At 43.5% G+C, this 23,923-nt stretch overlaps 1 protein-coding gene across 1 annotated transcript in view; it reads left to right on the top strand.

Moving 5' to 3' along the window:
• Positions 1 to 21,737: 21,737 nt before the first annotated feature.
• LOC307240447 (cell adhesion molecule DSCAM-like) overlaps positions 21,738 to 23,923 on the top strand; it is a gene marked incomplete at both ends in the record, with an annotated part of 87,492 nt that continues 85,306 nt past the window's right edge. Inside the window, one exon of the mRNA XM_080014231.1 lies at positions 21,738 to 21,780. Within this exon, the coding sequence (XP_079870357.1) occupies positions 21,738 to 21,780 (43 nt within the window). The remainder of the gene's footprint in view (positions 21,781 to 23,923) is intronic.

The raw sequence follows: 23,923 nt of genomic DNA, 5'->3' as shown, positions 1-23,923 counted from the left end.
ACCATCGTGCGAATTACGGGGGAGATTGGGGGAGTCTGACCCCCTTAATTAAGACTTGGACCACCCCAAAAGAGGTTAAAACAACAGGTCGGGGGGCGGGGCAAAACATTTATATATCCTTATTACCTATAATCGTAAATATGACAATATATTTCCCATATTCATGCCTGGAAGAATCTTGTGATACAATTTCAGACACCCCTAAAATTGACCGTACCATTACACTTAGCACGGTTCTGCAGAAGAGGGCACAATCCACAGCTCAGATCAGAGTGATCCTTTTTCCAAACAAGGCAAATAAAAACAGTGTGTTTTATTATAGATGTATTTATTTTCCTTCCTTTTCTATTTGAATGAAACAAAAAAGCCCCGTGTGTACCTGTGCGCACTTTCTCAGTGACCGTCTCAGTCCCCCCCCCCCCCCCCAGGAGAAAAAAGTTGACCCCCGGGGGGGTCACAAAATGTACCTCAAAATATAACACAAGTGGGACATTGAAATGAAGCAAAATAGCTCTTGTAACTATAAGGTTGTGTCAAAAAGAGACTTTTTTTTCTCATAATGGACTCCTGTCCTTTTAACTGCAATACGGCTTGTAATTGCTCTGCAGACAACTAGAAGATGATGACCAAATGCGAATTAGAATTAGTCCCTTCACTTTCAAACACAATCTCGCAGCCCTGAGGGGTGAGCGTGAATTTAGCACGACTCAGCAATATGTTTACTCTTTCAGTGTCTAATCGAGTATTACTTCATCCACTGCTGTGTCGGAGGACTAGCTATTCAAACCATGGATGAGGACGTTTCATTTATCTTTTATTACATGGCTCTGTGGAATACTAAGTTCTGATTGGTCAATAGCGTAAATTTATAATGTTAATAACGATCGTTGTCACAAGCAACCATCCCCTCGTATCACTCCGCCTGCATGCTAATGCTCACACTAGTTAGCGCCGACATCTTGTTGTGCTACATACTGTTGCGAGCTTGCGCCGTGAAACAAATTCATTTGGCAAGACAGAGCTTTCCTTTTTATAAGCCACCGCCTGCGTCCCATACACGGCACGACCAGCAGGGGCAGCTTCCATTTATTTTCATAAGCCACAATAACACATAGAACCCCTGAGGCCATAACCGGCTATGTCTGTCAACGTCATGGTCCTGTCCTAGTCAACAACAATCAACAGTCAATGCAGTCTGGGTCACCCCCCAACAGAAAACAACACAGCCCAACACCAACAGAATATTCCAGACAATTGAAAACACATAATCAAATACAATGGAGACACATAACATCTCCGGACCCATAAATCTTTGCATGAACATAACCAAAAGGCCTGGGCCCACCCCCTTGTGTCGCTACATAGCCCCCACCCCATCACCCCATATAAAGTCTGTGAAATGTCCTGGTTGGCGATGCCGATGGGCTGACCGGCGGCGTTCCGAAGAGGATGTCTCTGTGGGCGCGGTGCGCTGGTCAGGGTGTGGGGTTCTGTGCTCGCCCTCGTCCCCAGCAGAAGGAGGGACAAGGGGCAGATAGGGAGCGTGTCTGTCTTTGTGCAGCACTACTACGTGCCCCCCGACCCGGCATGTGCACCCTGTACACCACCTGAGTGATCTGTCCTAGTATTTCCCCAGGTCCTTGCCAGTGACTGCGCAGCTTGAGGCACACCTCTTTTGTGTGCGTAGGGCAGAACACCCACACCCTGTCCCCAGGGACAAAGGCTCAGCCCCAACAGCAGGTGTTGTAGGCCCTCTTCTGCCACATCCCCAAACTGGCCTGGGCCTGCGGGTATACCTGTGGACTACCCGCAGATGGTTGGTCAGCTGTTGATAGTAGTCCAGTTCTGTGCCCCTGGCAATATCTGTCTCGGGCGGGGCCCCGAACACCAGGTCCACAGGCGTCCGAAGTTCCCGCCTGAACATGAGTGCTGCAGGCGTACACCGGCTTGACCAGGGACAGGTGGCGGTCCCAGTCCCACTGGTGTCGGCTGGTTAGGATGGCCAGCTGAGTCCCCAGGGTTTGGTTGAAGCACTCAACCAGCCCATTGCTCTGGGGATGCAGCGGCTTTGTCCTCGACTTGCTCACCCCCAGCCGCCTGCACACCTCACACCTGGGAGTCGAAGTTCCGCCCCTGGTCACTGTGGAGCTCAGCAGGAATCCCGCTATGATCCGGCACCGCGTACACCTCGGGCCACTTAGTGAAATATTCCAAGGCGACAAGGACATAGCGAATGCCAGAGTCAGTGACGGGGAAGAGGCCAAGGATGTCCACCCCAACACGCTCCATCGGAGCTCCCACCAAGTTCTGCTGCAAGGGGGCATGGGAACGCTGGGGGTCCCTTCTGAGCTGGGTTGCAGCAATGCACGTGTAGCTTGACGTCCTGTCGGCACCCCTGCCAGTAGAACTGTCTGCGGAGACGGTAAAGAGTAGAGTTCCCATAGTGCCCCGGCCCCTTCCACTGTGGACCAGCTGGAGGAGCTGGGGACGGAGCACACGAGGCATTAGCAGCTAGAGCAGGTCATTCCCCCGTCCGGGGGCCTGCCTTCGATGATACACCACCCCGTTGTGGTGCTCAAGGATAACCCACTGGTACCACCGACACCTCCGCCCACACTGGTCGCCGTCCTTCCTCCAGCGAGCCCCGCACTTGCACCAACACGGTGTCCACTCCCTGATGTTCCTGCAGCTCCTGGTGGTGCTGGTCTGGATGACCGCCACCATCGGCGTCACACAGTCCCCCTCCTCCTGACGCTGACAGTAACAGCACTTCATTGCCGCATAGGAGCGCTGGGAGAGGGCGTTGGTGTTACCATGTTGACGTCCCGACCATTGCTGCACCTTAAGGTCATATATCTGTAGGACCTCCAGCCACCGGGCTACCTGCCCCTCAGGGTTACGAAAGTTTAGGAGCCAGGTTAGAGAGGCATGGTCGGTGCGTAGGAGGAACGATTGCTGCGCAGGTAAGGTCGGAAGTGCTGAACGATTGCGCTGGGTAACACAATAGTTCCTTTTGGCCCGACTCAGTGCTCGGCTGTAGTAGGCCACCGCTTGCTCCTCACCCCCTTTTCCCTTGTCGGTGAGGCGGTGAAGTGGGCTGGGTATGGTGGCAAAGTCCCTCATAAACCGGCGGTAGTAGGAGGCCACGCCCAGGAGGTTTCGCAGCTCACTCACAGTAGTCGGCATTGGCCAATCTGTTTCTCCGCAACAGATGGCACTTTTTCGGGTTTAGCCTCAACCGGGCCTGTCAAAGGGCAGAAAAAACCTCCCTCAGTTTGGCCAAGGCACCCTTGAAACTGTTGGCATGTACCAGCAGGTCGTTCAGGTACACCTGCTCGACTTCTGCTGGTGCGAAGTTGAGCAGAACCTGCAGTGCCTTTCCCTCCAGTGCCAGGGCCAGGTGGATGCCGGAAGCTGTACTTGTGTGAGATAGGGCTTACAGACAGGCCATGGCACCCCCCCACTGTACCGTGGCAGCTTAGCAGGGGTTCGAGACGCAGCCATGGTTGACGCAACCTCAGGCGTAGGTGTCACTGGTGGATTTTCATCGGCAGCTGACAGTGTTGCAGTTCCCCCGTGGCCACCGGGTGGCAACCAATCTTGGGTTGGCTTCCATCTTGCGCCATAAACTCCATCTTTCTCAGTCTTGAGGTTGGTCCATCTCCTATATAGCCTCTGCTATTTCATGGAGCTTTCGATTAATTCCTTCTATATCCCACTTCTGACACCAATGTGGTGAGCTTGCACCGTGAAACAAACTAATTTGGTCAAGACAGAGTGTTCTTTTTATCAGCCACCGCCTGCCTGCCACACACTGCACAAGCAGCAAAGGCAGCTTCCATTTATTTTCAAAGACCACAATAACACATAGAACCCATAGAGGCGATAACCGGCTATGTCTGTCAACGTCACGGTCCTGTCCTCGCCAACAGCAACAGTCAATGCAGACTGGGTCACCCCCCAACAGAAAACAACACAGCCCAACACCAACAGAATATCCTGCATGATTGAAAAGACATAATAAAACACATAACAACGGAGACACATAACATCTCCGGACCCATAATCCTTTGCATCAACATAACCAAAAGGCCTGGGCCTACCCCCTTGTGTCGCTACTACTACTGTCACTACTGTTGAAACTACAATGGAAGACGAAGATGGAAGATGAATGTCCAATTTAACGTTATTTACTGTAAATAGGTGCCATATGTAGGGAAAGGTTTGTTTTCTTGTAGGGTAGATAGTTGAATATGCTGTTGTTGAAATTGAAATTGTTGTTGTTGCTGCAGAGTCGGCCATGTTGTTGTGGACTATTTTCCATCGAGGATGCTTTTAAACTAGGTATACAAGTTAAAAAGATTTGCCTTGTCTCAATGTATTATTATATTTAGCAAGAGGCGGTATAATGTGCAACCAAAAAAACAAGCTAATGGCTGGTAGTAATAAGCCGTTAATGACAAATAGAAAAGAAGATCCCCAAATGGCCCAAATATCTACCTATATTTGTCTGCAAACAAGTTACACAAGTTAAACAGAGGGTCTGCAGGCCTCTGTGATACTCCGCCAATTACTGAGGGGGAAAAACAGTGTTGACATTATGTATGAAACACCCCGGCTGACGTGAAATAACACATGACAGCGCTGTTACTAGGGGCTAAGTGCTAATCTTGGGAGAGGAAAAAAAACAAAAAATTCTCAAAGCATATTTAAGTTAAAAAAAAAAAAAAAAAAAAGGCTTACTGGTCGGATTCTGCCCTTGTTCTGACCTGCATTTTGCATGTGAAGCGAAGTGTGAATATGTGCGTACATGCATCAATGGGCGTGTAGGAGTGTTTTTATTCTGCTCAAGTCCCTCCATATATATCTATATATCTATAGATACACTACCAGCTCTGCTGCGCTGCTGTAATCCTTGGCGTGCGGATCAACACCACGTGTGTCATTCTTGTAGAAAGCAGCCGACGTTCCCCAGCAGCCAATCAGTGGACAGCTCTTGTTACCAGGCAGTTAGGTGTTTATTATTATTTTCCCCCGCTGTTGTTCCGTGAGGTGGATGTCCTCTTCCTCTTCTTCTTCCACATCTTTCTCTTCCACTTCTTCTCCTTTTCCCTCTTCTTCCTCCGCTTTTTCCTGTTCTTCTTCTTCTTCTTCTTCTTCTTCTTCTTCTTCTTCTTCTTCTTCTTCTTCTTCATTTAAGAAATCCACATATTCTTTCAAAGTAATTTATGGGATTCACAAAAGTACAAAAAAACCCCCCAAAAAAACCCATTGTTATTCACAAAAGTGTTGTTATATTTTTAATGATTTTGTATTATTTATTGTGGTGAAATGCAAAGTGCAAATCACTCACATTCAACATGAACTCTTTAATTTGTTCGTTCGTTTGGGCATGTTGCTCTTTTTTTCTTTGCGAAAACCAGGTTTGCGTCTCAGTGAAGACCCGTGTGTCCGCGGTCAAAAAGTCACAAACGAAACAAACTCTCTGTTAGCCTCCCTGTGCAACTGGGTCCTTGACTTCCTGACTGGCAGACCCCCAGGCGGTGAAGGTGGGCTGCCACACCTCAACCCCTCTCACCCTCAACACAGGGGGCCTCACCTGAGGCTGTGTCCTGAGTCCTCTGCTGCGGTTTACTGTCTCGACACACAGGACTGTGTGGCCAAGAGAAGCTCCAACTCCACCACCACAAAGTTTGCGGACAAAGTTTGGGCCTGATCTCCAACGATGAGAAGGCCTACCTGGGAGAGGTGGAGGACCTGACACCATGGTGCCTGGTCAACAGCCTTTAGCCGAACATCAGCAAAACCACGGAGCCCGTCGTGGACTTCTGAAGGACGCAGCGGAGGATCTACACCCCGCCCTCGCACTCGACGGAGCCCCGGTAGAGAGGGTGAGCGTGGACATTTCATACAGACACTCACAGTGAAAAAGGCGAGGCAGTGCCTTCATCACCTCAGACAACTGAGGAAGTTGGAGTTTCTCCACAGATCCAGAAATCCTCCCACTCCGGTGCTCTGACAGGAGCTCTGTCGGGGTGCGTCACCGCCTGGTATGGGAACTGTTCCTCTCAGGACCGCTAAGCCCTGCAGGGAGTGGTACGCTCGGCTGAACGTGCCACCGGGACAACACTCGCCCCAACAGGACTTATAGACCCGGCAGCGCAGGACCAGGGGAAGAGGTTTATTAAGGATTCCGACCGTCCCAACCATGGTCTGTTCCAGTGGCTGTGGTCAGGCAGACGCCTCCACAGCCACAAGAACAGAGCAGAGAGACTCAGAAAGAGCTTCTTCCCCCAAGCCATAAGGACACTGAACTCTGTCATGACCTAGGACCCACCTCATAAATACTGTGTCCACCTCATTGCTGTAATACTTGTGCACATTTTATATTCCTTGATAACTATTATTATTATTATTATTATTATTATTATTATTATTATTATTATTGTTATTATTCTCAGTTCGCATTGCACAACAACATTGCACAATGTATATATATATATATATAAATACAGTATAAATATATATATATATATATATATATAAATACAGTATATATATGACCTATATATATGACCTATATATATATATATATATATATATATATATATATATATAAATACAGTATATGTATTTATATATACTGTATATATTAAAAAAAATCTGCTGGTCTGGTATTTTTTTTCTAAATACTGCATTTGATTTATATCTTGTATTGGATTTATTCCTACTTTAATTTTTCAAATTTTTTTTTTATTCATTTTCTATTTGTTCTATGCTCAGGACAGTCTCCGGAGTTTGCCAACAAAGCATTTCACTACACGCTGTACAACGCAATATCTATCTGACATAAATCTTTGAATCCTTGAATTTAAATTTTTGGCCTAGAAAAAAAAAAAATCAGGATGATTGTTGAAAATATTTTTAAAGGGAGTGGCGATCTTCACATACTCTCCAATCTAGCAGATTAGAGAGACATTTCAAAACGTGTATGATCATTTCTTGAACATTTTTTGTTATTGTTGTTTTAAGAAATTGTATCCCTATGTTGGCAGCACATTTTTCTTGATTCTACTTTTATTTGACATATATTTATTTTGGTGGAAAAAAAAAAAAAAAAAAAAAAAAAAAAAAATATATATATATATATATATATAAATAAATAAATAAATATCAAATACGTGAATCTAGAAGGTGCAGGCCCTCCAATTCCACATTTCCCCTCATCCTCTGGCACCGTATAGCATCGATTACTAAATGTGAATTGCTATGAATTAAATGTATAGTTACAACAATCCAATCTCAAATAAGGGGAAAAGCAATGCTCAATTTAACCAAAGCAATTTCTAATCTAAGACAAAGAATAAGGCTAATTGAACATTGAATATGTATTCATTCATCATATATGTATGTAATATAACATAGAATTTAAATACAAAGACACTTTTTTTTTTTCAAATAACTGCAAAAAAATTGTGTCAGTAAAAAGTAAAGTAAAAAATTTTAAACGCAGAAGAATTTCTTGCATGATTTAAATGAGGGCTCATTTGAGCCCAGGCACGGGGCCGACATCTGACCCCCACCCCTGTATCATAATACTGTATATTGTCCAGCCTGGCCAGTGGCCCCCAGGTACTTTGAGTTTAAGGCCCCTGAATTTAAAGGCTGATATTTCTGTATGCCACTTTCTTTTTTCTACTGTTGTTACTACTGTATGCAATGCCTGAATTCGTACCTCATCTTATCTTATCTCAGCGGTGATGCCAATATTGACCACATGGGGCGTTTGTTTTCAGTGACGCAGGACGCAGAATCAACCCGGTGCAGGATGAACCGCATCCAGAGCAATCCTCTTTACGGAGGGTGACACTTAAATCTCAAGGATCTCCAGTTATAAAGATTCCGTCCACGTTAAAACCACACCGCAACGGCAATAAGGGGGTTAAAAAACATCGGTCTGAGGCCAGCACGCAGATAAACAATGAAAACAACAAGAGGATTACAAATAAGATAGCTACTTAAGACTTGACCAGATGCAAACCAACAAACCTTCATTTGTCACAGGATGGATTTGTATTTGTGTCTATAGCAGCAAATTGTATGAGAATTAAGTTGAGTTTGTTTACAAAAATGGCTTTTAATTAGACAATCTGGAAAACCATTATTAGGCCTATACCGACCGCAGTAGTGTTGAGCGAGGCCTTCCCTAGACATGTGACCCCGGCCTTTAAAACACCGTTTCCCAGTTGAGACATCGAAACCGATATTGTCTTTTGCAGAGTTAAATGTTTGTTTCCCAAACGTGCCCCTTTTAGTTGGTCAATGCGTTGCTGTTGACAATTTTGTATTTAGGTCAGTGTGCCCCCCTCGGGCTCTGACAAACCACTTTCTCCTGGAGTCGCCGTGATTGACACATTCTCTTATTCCGAATGAAGTCCAGGGCTCCTCAGGTTTTGAATTCCTGATGAGTAACATGTTATAAAATGCAACACTGAATCCTTTTGCTGGTGTGTTCATCTTGTTCCTTTGATGAAAGCGTAGTAGTAGTAGTAGTAATAATAATAATAATAATAATAATAATAATAATAATAATAATAAAAATAACAACAACAACATAAACAACAATAATAATAAAAATTATTAATATAGCTGCAGTCAGCAATACACAGGGTCCAGTTTAGTCGCGTTAGGTATGTATTCTGTGAAACGCAGAACGAGCTACAATTTTCCGAGTTTACATGGAACGCTGCATAGTTTTTTTCCCCACTCGTTTCATGACTTTTTTCAAAGTTTTCTGAGATTTGTTTGGTCTTTTCTGTGACACGAGTGTGACTAACCTCTAAGGATGGATGTTCTGTCCACTCCTTCCTTACTGACTGGTGATGCGACTTGGTCGGGTCGCACTGAGGAAAACCTGTCGTGATCGAGGGTCGCTCTGAATCCGCCATGTCCACTGCAGGGTTGGGCCGGAGGAATGCTGTTTTTTTTATCTTTTTATTTTTATTTATTTTTATTAAACCTGTCAGCATGCTGTGCATACAACACAGAGTATTTGTGTGCCATTGCATCTAGGACAGAGATAGTCTGCAAGTGGGGTTAAACTTCTCAACCTGCAATGCAATTCTTTATTCATTCTTAAATTATCCAGACGATTCTTCTACTTCCGGTAAAGTTACAACAGTTGTTTCCACGAATATCTGCTCCAAATGTATATCGATATTGGTCAAACTCCAACTGCAAGATATCTGAAACCTCCCAGTTGTAGCTAGACCTCAACCGTGTCTGTGCGTGCTGCAGTCGCTGTGACACCTTTAGCCCGAAAAACACCAAGGAGATTAAAAATTTCAACCCAAATTCCAACCCTGCAGGCTGGACCCCTAATAATAATAATAATAATGATGATGAAGTTGATAATAATCTTTAGGATGTAAATAGCCCTAGATGCCTTGGAACCCTCCCTAATCATTAATCCCATCATGCACTGCCAACAGACAGATGTCTGTGGACCCTCCGAGGCCTTGTTTTTGCTCCGGCCCACAGACCATGTGACCATGTGACCTCCCGCCTCCGGTTCCTGTTGTGTCCTCCGTCACGCCGCCCCACCGCATGGAAACCATCATCACCGGGAAGGAGAATCCTCTAAGAACATAATGCTCGTCTTAGACACTGGGCATCTGCTTGCGTTTCCTAGTGATACTCGATGGGGAGTAATTAAAGGATGGTGGGAGGGGGGAGATGGGGGAGGGACGCACAGGGGGAGGACGGACGGACGGTACCAAGCATCAGGCTAGGATTAAGGACGGAGAAGAGGAGGAGTGGAGATGGGATGAAGGGGGGTTGACCTGGCCACATGGTCCATCCGTAAAGCTCCATTCTCTACTTCTTCTGTGCTGGCCTTCTGCCTCCGGACAGCCATTCCAGGTCACACCCAGAACCCCACCCCCAGCCCCGCTCCTCACTCCTCCCCCACCCCTGCTGGGCTTTGACCAATGGTACAAACAACAGGACTACCCGGATTCCCAGCTCCGCCACTGGTTGAATCGGGGCAGTACTCCTGACGACTAAGACTGTGAGGTGATCTGGTTGCCGCTTTAAGAGATGAGATAATACAATACTAAAAAACAACAACACAGGGGAGACTAAATCATGAAAGCATGATTCCAGCAGCAACGGTAACTCTGATATAAATGTTTATGATCGGAATTATAGTTGATAAGATTGAAAAGAAAAATAGTCCAAGTTCTGTGAAAACACATAAAAACGTATACAACTTTTTTTTTTATTATATATTATACTTGCTTAAGAAAATGTCATGTTTTGTCTTATTGTGAATATAAATTTGTGATTTTATAAAATTCCCATTTCTGACTCAAGGCAAAAAAAAATCGACCTTTAAACAATAACAGCCTCACAGCATTTGGGGAACTGTCAATCTCCTTATGCTTAAGATTGAAGATCCTTGTTTTGAAAGGGATTTCTCCAGATCTAGCAGCAAAAGGCTGCATGTAGCAAGAGGCTCTGGGTTGATCTCATACTGATTGGGAAAAGCTCTGCATCGTTTGTGTTGCTCACGAACACTGCTATGTCTCACACACACACACACGCACGCGCGTGCACACACACACCTTTTTTATTTTCATTTCTAATGGGGGAGCTTTTCTGCACTGTCACATTTTTAGTTCCTCTAGATTTCAAAATGGGATATGACGCTTGGGATTTGCCATTAGATTGAGAATTAGACAGGAAGACAGACCCTGTAGACAGACAGACAGACAGACAGACAGACAGACAGACAGATAGATAGATAGATAGAAAAATTACACGGGCGCTTGATTCCTTTTCCTTCATCTTAAATGATCCCGTACTCAGAGGCTTTGATGGAACCCTCCATGGTGAAACCGCCCAGAGAGTACAGAGTTTCGCGCAAGGTGACTTCCACTCCTGACAGGCATTTCTGCGGGCTAAACAGTGTAGATGCCCTGGGGCAGCGTGCCAGCACCGAGGGCCAGATGGAATGGAAGCCCCAGGCCCCTACCTGCCACCCCACCTCCCCGCCCCCCGCCCGATGACAGTCCCCTGACACCCCCCGCTGCCATCTGGGCCGACCTGCCCCCTAGCTGTCAGCGGTTCAAGAAGCGTCGTTTGCATGTGTGCGTGTGTATGTGTGTGTGTGTGTGTGTGTGTGCGTGCGTGCGTGAGCAGGGGGTGGGGTGGGGGGGGGGCGAGTCCCGCTCCTGTATGTGTGGCGGGTGACAACACAGCTGTGCAGATGTTATCACCACGTAAAAAGATGGAGCAGCCGGCAGACAGGAGGGTGGTGGCGGTGGCGGGGGCTGACATCTGAGGCTCCCTGTGGGGAGGGAGGGAGCAGCACTCAGCTTTCTGTGAAGCGACAGGACTCCAAAACCCCAGTTTCAGAGTTGCGTTTTACGGGAATACATACGGTTGTAGCTGCGACAATCAACTGTGGGGATTTACACCCCCCGCCCCCGAGTTATTATTTACGCTGTGTGATGCAAAGGGAAAAACTGATCCGCTCCGAGGCTGAGGGAATTTAACCAACGTGCAGAGACAGACTGATTTGGAAAGAGTCTTCACTGAAGGAGCAGCTCCGAATAGGAAAAAACAGCCAAGTCAAAAAGCACATCACATCATGCTGTACCGGGAAAAATAAGTGACCCATTTCATCCAGGGAGCAGTCGCTCCTTAATCCGCGGTCGCCTAAATCCTCAGAGAGCGACACACACAACTAATAGGGCTGTGATATTTCAAAGATCTCCCAGGTATTTTGACATATTAACAGGGAGACAGCCAGCTCTCCCTCACTTCACTCACCTTGTGGTCCTTGATGGAGACCGTGGCATCAGTCTGGTGAGACCCTTATTACCACACACACACACACACGCACACGCACGCACGCACACACACACACACACACACACACACACACACACACACACACACACACACACACGTGTGAGGGTCTCTTAGAGACAGAGTGAGCGAGCAACAGAGAGAGAGAGAGAGAGAGAGTGAGAGAGAGAGCATAATATAGGAGGAAAAAAATGAATAAAAGCACTTCATACATTTTTATGACTACACTGATAAGGTCAGCCATGTGCCGTGGTTACTAAGCAACACTGTCACCCCATCTTGGACAGATATGGACCAGAAGAGTCGCACATACCCTGGCGATGAGATGTTTACTACTGCTGGGAGAACGGCCGCCCCACTTGTGGTCCCTTCCTCTCTCTCTCTCTCTCTCTCTCTCTCTCTCTCTCTCAGCTTGAATATCACTGGACAGTGCAGTAATCGCAGTAATAAAAACACTCCAGACAAACAAATCACCAGACAAACAAACAAACAAATAAATAAATGCCATCATCCAACGTCTACTTGATAATAGGGAACACATTTAGCAGTTGTTATTTTATTACTTGGATTATAAAGGGTACAATAGGCTTTTAATTTACAGGACATAAAACAGTGGAAAAAAAAACCAAGTACTAAAACTGTGGTGCTGCTCAAATAATCGCCAAGGGATTTTTACTGGGGGTGTTGCCTGTGAAACTCAGGCAACGCCCCCATGTATGTGGAGGGACGTGGATATATACCGCTTTACAGAATTTACCATTTCAGATGTGATTCAATATTTGTTTTTCCAGTTTTAGTTGATGATGACATATATTACATATTGACGAATATACAGTACAAAAATGCAACAAAATGGTTATATATGTAGCCAGTTGAACATTATTCATGGTTTGGGAGTCCATGATAATCCAAAAGGTCCCTTGTCTTGAAGAGGTACTGCCGACTCACTTCATGTATGTTTTTATTTAAGTGGATTTGAATAAAACTCGGCCACTACCGCTAGAAAATGAGTGTTTGAACATGCTCTAAAAGTCCAACTTCTTCATTGGACTCACTTGGAACATAAGGCAGAGAAAAATTTTGAGGATATCAACGACTCCCAGACCAATGGGCCGATTTTTTTTTTTTTAGACCCTTTTTTCTATTCCTTGTTAAATCAGCATTCTTCCGCCCCTTTTTTCCTTTTGAAAATTACAAATTGACACTTTCACCATTCATTCATCCATTGCAACTTTTTTGGGTGTGAGGCGATAGCAAATGTTTCATGCAGGTTTCATAACATAAGGTATAGGAGGGAGGAGGACGGCGTAGACCCATTACCAGACACATGCATCCTGCGTTTTTTACGGTACTGTGGGTAAAGTGAAGGAACACACAAGACCTAAAAGCATTGTGTCCGCATTCATCTGTGAGAGTAAGCCAAATTTACAATCACCAAAGCTGGCTGTCGAAATGAACCTGCCTCAGAATCCCCGAATTACCTCCAAATGACCCTGCCGTCCACTCAATCAGGGTCGGACAGGAGTGCATTGGGCCGTGAGATGCAAAGTAGTCAATGAGTGGAATCAATGTAAAGATCCTGCGAGGTGGGCAATCAGGGAGCGGTCCTCCGTCCACTCAATTGCTCACAACCTCATATGGGGAATGGTGATTATGGCAACCACCTCAAGCAGATTAGTGCTTTTCAGTCTTTTTCAGCCAGACTGGTCAACCACATTTTATTTGCCTTTTCCTGGAAAATGAGCATTGTGTGACGCCCTATACACCAGAATAAACCACTGTCGGTTTAACTCTGCAGCATGTGGACCAACCCACACAGATAACCAGAAGATCTGGTATAGATCTGGTGTACAGTATAACCATACCAATAATTTATCCTGTGCATAGATGTGCATATGTACTTTATATTCTTACAAATTTTAATTAATTATTAATTAATTAATTAATTGATTGATTAATTAATTAATTAATTAATTAATTAATTTATTTGTGTTTTGTATTTTCCAGCTATTTGTTTTTATTTGGCTTTTTAAAAAACGTTTTATTATTTTTTTATTTTTTTATTATTATTATTATTATTATCATTATTATTATCATTATTTTTATTATTGTTATTATTATTACTATAATTATTATTATTAGTAGTAGTAGTAGTAGTAATAGTACTGTAGTAGTCTAATATTTCCATTTTTTTCAACCTTGACTTTTTTTTTAAGTAACTGAAACACAACAATCACAGTACGCACAGACATGGTCTCGTTAGAACCAAGACATTTTAAACATCTTTCCATTCAAGTTTGATCAAAATCGATCTGCATTCGGAGCAGAAATTTGTGAAAAACCGTTGTAATTTTACCAGAAGTAGAAGAACGTTGAGGCGATTTGATTAGTACCAGGGGCGAGCCAATTTGTGACGTCATCATCCGAAGAGGTGTAAGTCCAAGCTTCGTCTTTTGGAATTCATTCGGATCCATCCAAATGTCGACAGACAACTTGAGCCGTTGCTGCGTTTAAAGGAAACTTCGAAAGAATTATAACTCGTGCCGCGTTTTACTAAACCCCCGAAAACTATAATCGGTCACAGAAGGTGTTTCGCAAGTTTTAGGAACCTTTGGAGGAACACCGCTCTTGAGGTAAACTGATTCAAACGCTTTGTGGCATCACCCGAAGTTATATAAGTCCAGCTCTTTTGGAAGACATTTCCCTCCCGCCACTTACGCGTACGCCACCGAGGGTGAAGAGGGGTCATTTCCAATTGTGCGGAGCGTAGCAGCTTTGTACTCCTTTCCTTTATCTTCCTTTCCACTCTTTTGTTTATATTGCGGAAATGTCCAAATACATGGAGTACCCACGCAAAAAAAAAAGTCACAGTTACCAAGATGTAGACTCGACTCATTGTGACTTGGACTCCAGTCGACTCGAGTCACTGTTCTCAAGATTAGCTGACCTAATTCCTGCCTAGCAACTAACTGAAACTAACTGATTCCCAAAACGCAATGCAGTTAGTGAATAGAATAATATACATAAATAAAATAAAAAATAAAACAAGACTTTAAAAGATAATACAAAGTGGGGGTACAAAATAGAAGGGAATAGAGTTATGTATATGATGACTGCCAACTTGACTTGACAGAAAATAAATGACTTGAGACTGGACTTGGACTTGGAAGTTAAAGACTCGTGACTTGACTTGAGACACAAAACAAATGACTTGTTTGGGTTCACTTTCGTTCTGCGATAGGAAAAACAAACAATTCAAAAAATAAAGGTTTGTTTTCGGCCAGACACAGCAATTTCCATTTGCTAAACAGTGTGAAATTGTTGTCAGTGGGAACATACTTTCTCCATTCCATTATTCCAGAAACATGTCAGCTCATTAAACATGTATTGCAACCTTTATTTTTTGGGTCTCACGTTCCTTCAGAATCCGTGGGAGGAACATTTGAACATACTCTGTTCAAATGCGGGTTTAAGGATGTACATTTAGGTCGGCGTTTCTCTGTTTCCTCCTTCAAAGTTGCTGTCAGAATAACTAAACACTCTGACCTAGTGTAGTCAGCAAAACACTCATAACTCACGAGTGAGTGAATGTCATTTAAATGAACCTGTCTTCAAGTGTATATGGCTGATGTATGCTTACTTTTTTGTGGAAATTACAATATGATCTAAAGCTGGTCAATATGAGTCATAAAATCCACATTAGCTCTATTATTCTACCTCTGTTCAAACAGGCTCTTTGTTGTCAACAGAAAATGCAAAAACAAGAAACAAATTGTTGTTCAATATTTTTTATTATGGTTAAAATGAGAATGAAGTCACTGTACAGGAATTTGGACTTGTGGATACACCATTAGGAAGGTTTGGATTACTGCATGCAAAATATGTAGCAAACTATATTTGCATGTACTACATAGCCAAAAGAATGTGGACACCCCTTATAATTAATGGGTTTGGCGGTTTCAGCCACACCCGGGTGCATAAAATCAAGCATACGGCCGTGCAACCTCCTTAGACAAACACGTGCAGTATATGGGTCGTACTAAAGAGCTCAGAGCCTTTCAACGTGGCACTGTCATAGGCTGTCCGCCTTTCCAGCAAATCATTTTGTCAAATTTCTGCCCTGCTAGACCTGCTCCCGGAGCAACAACAGCTCAACCACGGAGCGGTAGGCCGCACCAGCTCACAGTACGGGACCGCCCCGGTGCCTAAAAATGGTCTGTCCCCAGTTGCAACGCCGGCTTCCGAGTTCCAAACTGCCTCTGGAAGCGGCGGCAGCACAAGGGCTGTTTGTCGTGAGCTTCGTCGACGGGGCGGCCCGGCAGCGGTACACGAGTCTAGAATCACCACGCACAATGCCAAGCGTCAGCTGGAGTGGTGTAAAGCGCACAAACGCGTTCTCTGGAGTGATCAATCACGCGTCACCATCTGGCGTCTGATGTACAGTATGTATGTATGTATGTATGTATGTATGTATGTACAGCGAGCAGCAGAGCATATATGTCCAGTGAATTATATTTATGTTTATATTATATTATATTTATATTATATGTATTTTAATATTTATACTTGCTCATACTCTTGCATTCAAATTGTCGGCACATCAAGCAACCGTTTAATTCGTGTTTTTCCAAGGTAACACCTTGAAATGAGACAATTAGCCTTAAAGTGCAGAAATTGGTTTGTTTTGCAGGATCTTGAGGTTACTTTTTTCCCCGTCTCCGTGGACCAACATCCAAGTTTTAAAAAGTTGAAAAACTGTGCGTAGCAGCACGACCTGCTCCAGCACAGACATGACGTATCTTGGGGAAGGTCCCGGTCCTGAAAAGGGTCCAAGATGTTTCCATTCCTCATGCGGATACTCCGAAAAAGCTTTCCTCCTGCATGTCCATAGGAAAACAACAATCTTCGCGCTGGACGGAGCATATGCAACCGAGGAGCGGTGGATGAAACATGGTGAACAGCCTCCAAAACTCCAGGGGAAGGAGGATGAAAATGGAAGGGGCTGTGGACACATGTGATGTGAGGAAAAACACACACGAGCAGCTTGTTTTAGCTGCTGGCTACAGTTTAATGGTGGAGAAGGCTTTACTCTGATCCACAAGCTCCTGCAGAATGGACAGGAATCAAACAACCCGTTATTATACAGTATATACGGTACAGAATTATTTTTGTAGTTGTTTGTACTTGTGATCTCTCCACAATTTTCGGGCTCGACGAGGACCATAGAGAATCGGAATCCGAATGTTCTTGACCAGGTCTCGCTTGAGAATGAGACCCCATGTCTCAATGAAATGACCTGTTCAAATATAGGTTCAATTGAAAATAAGAATTTGAGTGAGTTTATTCCGCCAGGTACATTCACATATAAGAGGAATTCGTCAGAGTTAGGATCGGTGTCTACAGACAATTAGCATAAAAAAAGCTGAAAAGTCAGAAAAAAATAGAAAATATAATAATAATAATAATAATAATAATAATAATAATAATAATAATAATAAAAGTAAAATTTTAATTATATCAAATATAAATCAAAAATACACAAATAGCCGAAAAATATAGAGCAGAAATAGTAAAATATATAAAATTAATGTATGTATGTATATATAGCTGTGTAATATAGCTGTGGACTAAGTTGCATCTCAAAACATATACCAACTGTGCTGTATCCCAGCTGCGCTTGTGGGCAGATTTGCAAAATAATCTTAAGAATAAACTTGTAGCAATTCATATTGATGAACCAGTGTGTTTTTATTAATTCATAGTAAACCCTTTGTATATAATTTGACTTGAATAGCTAACAAATCAAACAAGGGGTTATGGTTATACTAGTCAAAGCTCCAATGTGTGAATTTAGCAAATGAGTGAGTGTGACTAGACTCCCTTGTATTATATAATAATAATCATCGTCAAAATTGCAAATAGCCTCCTCCTAACAGAGTGAAGGTCATCACAATCTACATTTTTTGAAGTACATTTACCTACTTTATCCACAAAATTTTTTAATAACTTATAGCTCTGGACCAGCACCTCTTCAATGTTCCTAAAAGTTCTTCACCCCTGAAATTAAAATCATACCCTGCAGCATTTACGTTTGGGTAAAAACAGTTTAATAAAAATGATTTACCAATCAGATTATGCTGCTGTCCCCTGATATCGATGACATACATACAAATAAAAACATGTTAAACAAATTGGAGCAAATACTACAAAACGATAATTTGTTCAAATATAAATATCTCTGACTAAGTCCCATCAATAATGTCAGCTTTATTTTCTCATTATAATTTAAGTGAAAAGCCTTTGGGACATTGTTATTTATTATTATTATTTGTTTAATTGATATTCAGATATACGATTGTCGATCGTTTCAACATGGGCTGACAAAACAATTCCAAAGTGATAAATTATAAAAAAAAAAAAAACAACAACTACAAAAAACAACTATGAAAAAAACACATTACAGAAAATAATAGTGTCTAGAATGTTCATACAACACTGTCATTTCCTGTTCATATGCAAGGAGTAGACGGGACCTTTGTCAGGATGTTAGGACACTTGTTGTATTTTTGCCTGAATTGACGGTTTCAATGCTCGAGAAGGAAAATAAAAATCAGGAGAATAAAAAAGAAAACAACAAAAACAGATGTGACGTCACCTTCAAAGTCCCTTGACAAAGCTGTTGATGCAGTGACAGATAAATCTAAAGATGGAAATGTGATAACTGCATATTGCACATTATAAAGTATTGTAACCCTATTGTAGGTATACAGTATATGTAGTACAGTATATCCTTCGTAGACAATTCAAATATGTATATGTCTGTATGATTAAATGGTCCCAAACGTGTCCTGCACTGCTCGGACACATTCCAGCCATTAGAGGTTTGGATAAAAGGACAGGGCTTAAATAGGATAATACCTTTTGATTCGATCATAACTTCTTTCACACCATATCATGTAGGCAAACTAGGGATTATGGAAACGGGGATTTAACTCCATATGACTGTGGGGCCGGAGATTTAAAGCTCATCTGCTCAGTTCATCCATTGGGATGACGCCTGAATAGAATAATTTACCATATGGCGGAAACATATTGGCCAGGAAAAAAAACCCCCAAAAAAACAAAAAGACAAAGAGTGTGTAAACAAGACTGGTCAGAAAATGGGTATTAACTAGTGTACTGTAGTGTGCTGCTACCTGCATCCTCAGATTGGCTCTTCATATAAACTGGAACGAGAAGAAGAAGAAGAAGAGGAAGAAGAAGAAGAAGAGGAAGAAGAAGAAGAAGAAGAAGAAGAAGAAGAAGAAGAAGAAGAAGAAGAAGAAGAAGAAGAAGAAGAAGAAGAAGAAGAAGAAGAAGAAGAATGCATTTTATTTATAAAGTGTTTTTCTCATAACTCAAAGCTCTGTACAATCAATCAACAACTAAATCAAATGATGTACAGTATAAATATTGTATGGTGTTTTATACAGGACTCCCTTGTATGCAAAAGTAAAAAAATAATTATGGGTATTTGAGTTATATGATCGTTGATATTGACTAGTACATCAGTTACATATATATGAGTTTAAATCAAACGTGTAGATGATCCTGCAGTTTATCTGAAGAATCGCCTTTATATAAATTGCTTGTAAGCCTTTAGAGAAATGCCTGATCTACCACAAATTAAATCAGTGTAGCAGCAGGGGTTCTAATGATGAATACTAATCGAATTGGAAAAGCCAGTGGAGCGTCTATGGACGGGATAGAAGGCGCCTGACAAATACTTTGTACACAATGTGTGAGAAATAATGCATGCCCACCATCCCCTGCCATCTTGGCTTGGTTGGTCGGAGTCAGCCATAATGATGTGTTTTATTTCGGGGCTGGGTGGCTGCAGGCGCCCGGGCCAGACAGGCAGTGACAGGTCCTGTATTCCTGGAGCGGCGCGTGCGCACGTGCAGGTTTGATGTGGACGCTAAGTCCAAGAGACAGAGACTGAGCCTGGGTGGAGGGGCGGCCGCTCCACTCGCCCCCTATTAAGAACACACAAATGGGCTGAGCGTGGATTCAAACTGTCACGTGATATTAATTGTCATTGCCGGTGATGTTGTTGTGCCACCGCTTCACCAAAATGATTCTCCAATAGAAAAAAATGAACAACCAGCCCATGCAGAAGAGGCGCCGGACTACGCCTGTGTGGTGTGCACTGTTTGAAAATTTTAAAAAAAAAGGGAGGTTGCTTTGAACATCTGCTGCTGTCGCAAAAAAGGGAATACTTAAATTGGACAAGAGTCTGCGCTTGCACCATGCATGCGCAGGGAATATTTAAATCACTCAAATGTGTTTGAATGTTACAGCTTTGATTGGTCTGACTGAAAATGTTTTAACGCAGGCAATTATCAAAACCCAAACCCAGCGTTTCCTCCTTTTGCCTCCTGTCTCGCTCCGGTGTCATTAGGTTATTAATTTATAGACTCCCGGGTGCTTTTGGAATTGAACCCACATGCATAGGGCAGAATGTCTGACAATGGCCTCTGTTTGATGCCCCCTGGTCTGGTGCATTGTGGGGTGGCGGGGGAGGTTGGTGGGCGGGGGAGGTGGGTGGGGGTAAGGAGGGCGCTGCTTATATTTGTCAAGGTCAATTAATGAATGCCGGGTCTACGCCTGACTGGATCACCAGAAATGCCCCCTGGGGCTTTACAGAAAAACCTATTAACAGGGCGGGATTTGATTTGGGCCAATTAAGAAATTTGGCGTTTTCACCGAATGACGATCCAGCCAGGTATCACACCCCCAGCGTCCCTCAGCCTCCCCAAAACCCTGAAACCCTGTGTTGAAGGTCCATTTTTACATCTTTTTTTTTTCCTCCAGCCTTTCATCCCTTCTCCTTTTTGGTGCAACAGAGCAGGGTCTTGTTTTTTTTTTGGAGTGTTTTTTCATTTTTTTTGCACCGTGGGGCGCAGCTGCGCACAGTGCGCCCCTGCACCTTTAAGGCGGCGGGAGGAGAAACGCGGCCGCAGAGGAGGAGGAGAGCGCTCCTCATGACGCTCTGAGGCAGCGAAGGTTACAGCAGGGACCAGTGCGGGGAAGATGCGTGTGCGTGTTGGATGCTGGACGGAGAGAGGCGGTGAAGAGAGAATGACTTCCCACCACGGCTAACCAAAAAAAAAAAAAAAAAAAAAAAAAAAAAAAGGCAAAGAAAATTTAAAAAATTAAAAAAATAAGGAAAAAGCAACTTTACAGCGTTTTCACATTCACATCATCACCTGGGAACTTTTTTTTTTTTTTTGCCCCCTGTTATTTTTTTTATTTATTATTTCGACAAAAAGCTTGTGGGTTTTTTTTTTTTTTTTTGGTTTGTTTTTGTTTTAATTTAGGAGTTTATTTTTTTTCTTTTATTTTTTCCTTTAGTTCTTGCGTATGCGTCTCCATCCGCTGACTAAGCAGCAGCACTCACCTGGATCTGGACTCGGACCCGGAGCACACCGCGCCGCTTCCCTCATGTCCCCCTCAGAGCGACGCGCCTAGACCGGGGTGAAGGCTGCGCCCGAGACGCGGTGCGCTGGTTCCACCAGGAGACAGACACCAGGAGCCCAGACCTCCTCTTCCAGAGAGAGAGAGAGAGAGAGGGAGAGAGAGAGGGAGAGAAAGAGAGAAAGAGAGAGAGAGAGAGAGGGAGAGAGAGAGAGAGAGAGAGAGAGAGAGAGGGAGAGAAAGAGAGAGAGAGAGAGAGAGATCGGTGCAAGTGCAACCCTCTCTTTCCCTGCGTTGGACTTGTTGGAAGGGGGGGAGACAAACAAAAAATAAAGGAAAACCAAGGAAGAAAGAGTGTGGAGTGAGAAGAAGAAAAAGCATAGCTTGGATATTGAACGGAGCGGGGCATGTGGATATTGGCTTTTATCTTCTCCCAGTGCATCTTGAATGGTAGGTCATGCGTCTTTATATGTGTGTATGTGTTTATGCATATATATGCAAATAAACTTCCTGTTCATGTGAACTGTCCCACAGAGGAACTCAAGTGTTGGGGCGGCTATATTTGCATTTATGCATTTTAGACTGAAAAATTGTTTTTGCTTATATAAAGGCATGGGACTGCCATGTCCTGACACATAAGCCACGGATGTAAATCTTCCAAGTCTGGGGTTTAAATTGGTGGTATTAAGGTTAGTTACCCATGCATATAGATTAAATTTGATTTATTTAAAAGTCTATATATGTTATATAAATACATATGTAGAGCGACAGATTTCGAGAGGGTAGAGAGACGGACACACACACACACACACACACAGATGGAGAGGTTGTTCCATTTCTTTATTCACTATTTTGTATGGTTTATATGAGATTTCGAATTTTCGTTTTTAGCAATGATTTTATTTTTGCTTGAGACAAACGAACCACAAATAAAGGCCACAATTTGTTTTGATTTCCTCCTACAGTAATTCTAGTAAGAGCTGATTGTCTCTCATCCCACTCATTGGGCTGGGCCTAAACCTGGGTTCATTTTGTCATACCATTTAAACACACATATATATCATATGTATACAGTGTGCTATGATTCGTTCACTTCAGTATAATTTGTAAGATTGGGATGTTTTCCTAATTTGCCTTCTTGAAGCATATTTGCATGTTTACCTGGTGCAATTTCCAGTTTTTGTTTAGAATTTCCCCAATTACACTCAAACAGTAAAATTATTAAACCAGTGAATAGCAACAATTTTCTCCCAAATATCCACATTGATTTCATCCTTTTATATTTTTTACAATTCCTGGACCAAACAAAAAACAGACGGTTGAAAAACACTACTCATTAAATAACTCCATATTACATTACAATAAATATGATAACATGGTTCAGGAAGCCTTTTTTGATTTTTTTTTTAATGTTTTGAACAGCCTGGAGATGTCAGTACTCTCTGAAAACAAGGCCTTTGCATCCATGCAGCATCTCGGTGTGTTGAAAAAGAATTAAGGAGGTTGGCTGGTGCTTTTCTTACACCGCCATATTAGAAGCACAGACATGGAATCATTTTGGGGTTGGAAAAATACAGCCGACAAGCCCCTCTCACCCTTTCCCCGAGTGCACACCGCCCCACCAGCCCCCCAAACGTGTCCAGGACCCTCCAGTTACGCAAGGCGTTTCTCAAAAAATTTGAATTTGATAAGGAAATAATTGTGTCTTTTCAGACCAGGGGTAATTGATGTGATTCTACAGCAAATATACAAGAAGGGTGTGTGAGGAGGAGGAGAAGGAGGAGGAGGAGGAGGAGGAGGAGGAGGACAAGGGGGTGTGGGGGCTGTAGAGAGACAGAATAAACATGAATGAAAATTGGGGCATTTAGAAGATTATTTGAAAGATCATGGGGTGGGTGTGGAGGGGTTGCTTTTTTGTTTGTCCTTTTCTTTTCTTTTTTTTTTTTCTTTTTTGGTCATCAAATACGAACGGGACCCACGCAGGGTGTAGTGAGGGGTGGAGGGTGATGCATCAAGCGAAGATGACAGGGAAAACCATTTTGTTGCCATGCTGTGGGGCTGAGTGAAGGCTGCGCGTGTTTGGCTAAAAAAAGCCGCGACGGCGGCGTGGCGATGGCTTCTCTCTGAGCCGCCGAGGCACAACCGTCCGAAAAACGGCGCCGACCTGCTTCCAGGGGCTGAGACCCACTGCAGATCACCGCTCAATAGCACCGAACAACGCCTGTCTGAGCGTTATCCCCGTCTTCCCTCGTGGAAGGGGTTTTTTTTTTTTTTTTTTTTTTTTCAGTCTCCTTGGTCCAGGCAATAGTGTTGCAAAATGGCTGCTGCTAGAGGCTCCAACATGGAAACTTTGAATGGCAACGACGGCCCCCTCTAAATCGGAGGAATTCCTGCGTCGCCCCGTCGCGCGTTTCAACTGTGACAGACACAGTTGAGATAAGATTGGCGGTGGATTTAAAGATTAAGAGGTTTATCTTTTGTTCATTAACGCCACAGTTACGCTATACGTCCCTCCCGTTGACGCGGCACAGTGTCGGAGCACACCGGTGATTTTCGGGGGGGGGGGGGGGGGGGGGGGCGGGGGCGGGAGTCA

Source organism: Zeus faber, assembly GCF_960531495.2.
Source record: "Zeus faber genome assembly, chromosome: 14".
NCBI lineage: Eukaryota > Metazoa > Chordata > Actinopteri > Zeiformes > Zeidae > Zeus > Zeus faber.
The sequence above is the reverse complement of the archived record's forward strand: the minus strand, read 5'-3'. Positions and strand labels throughout refer to the sequence as shown.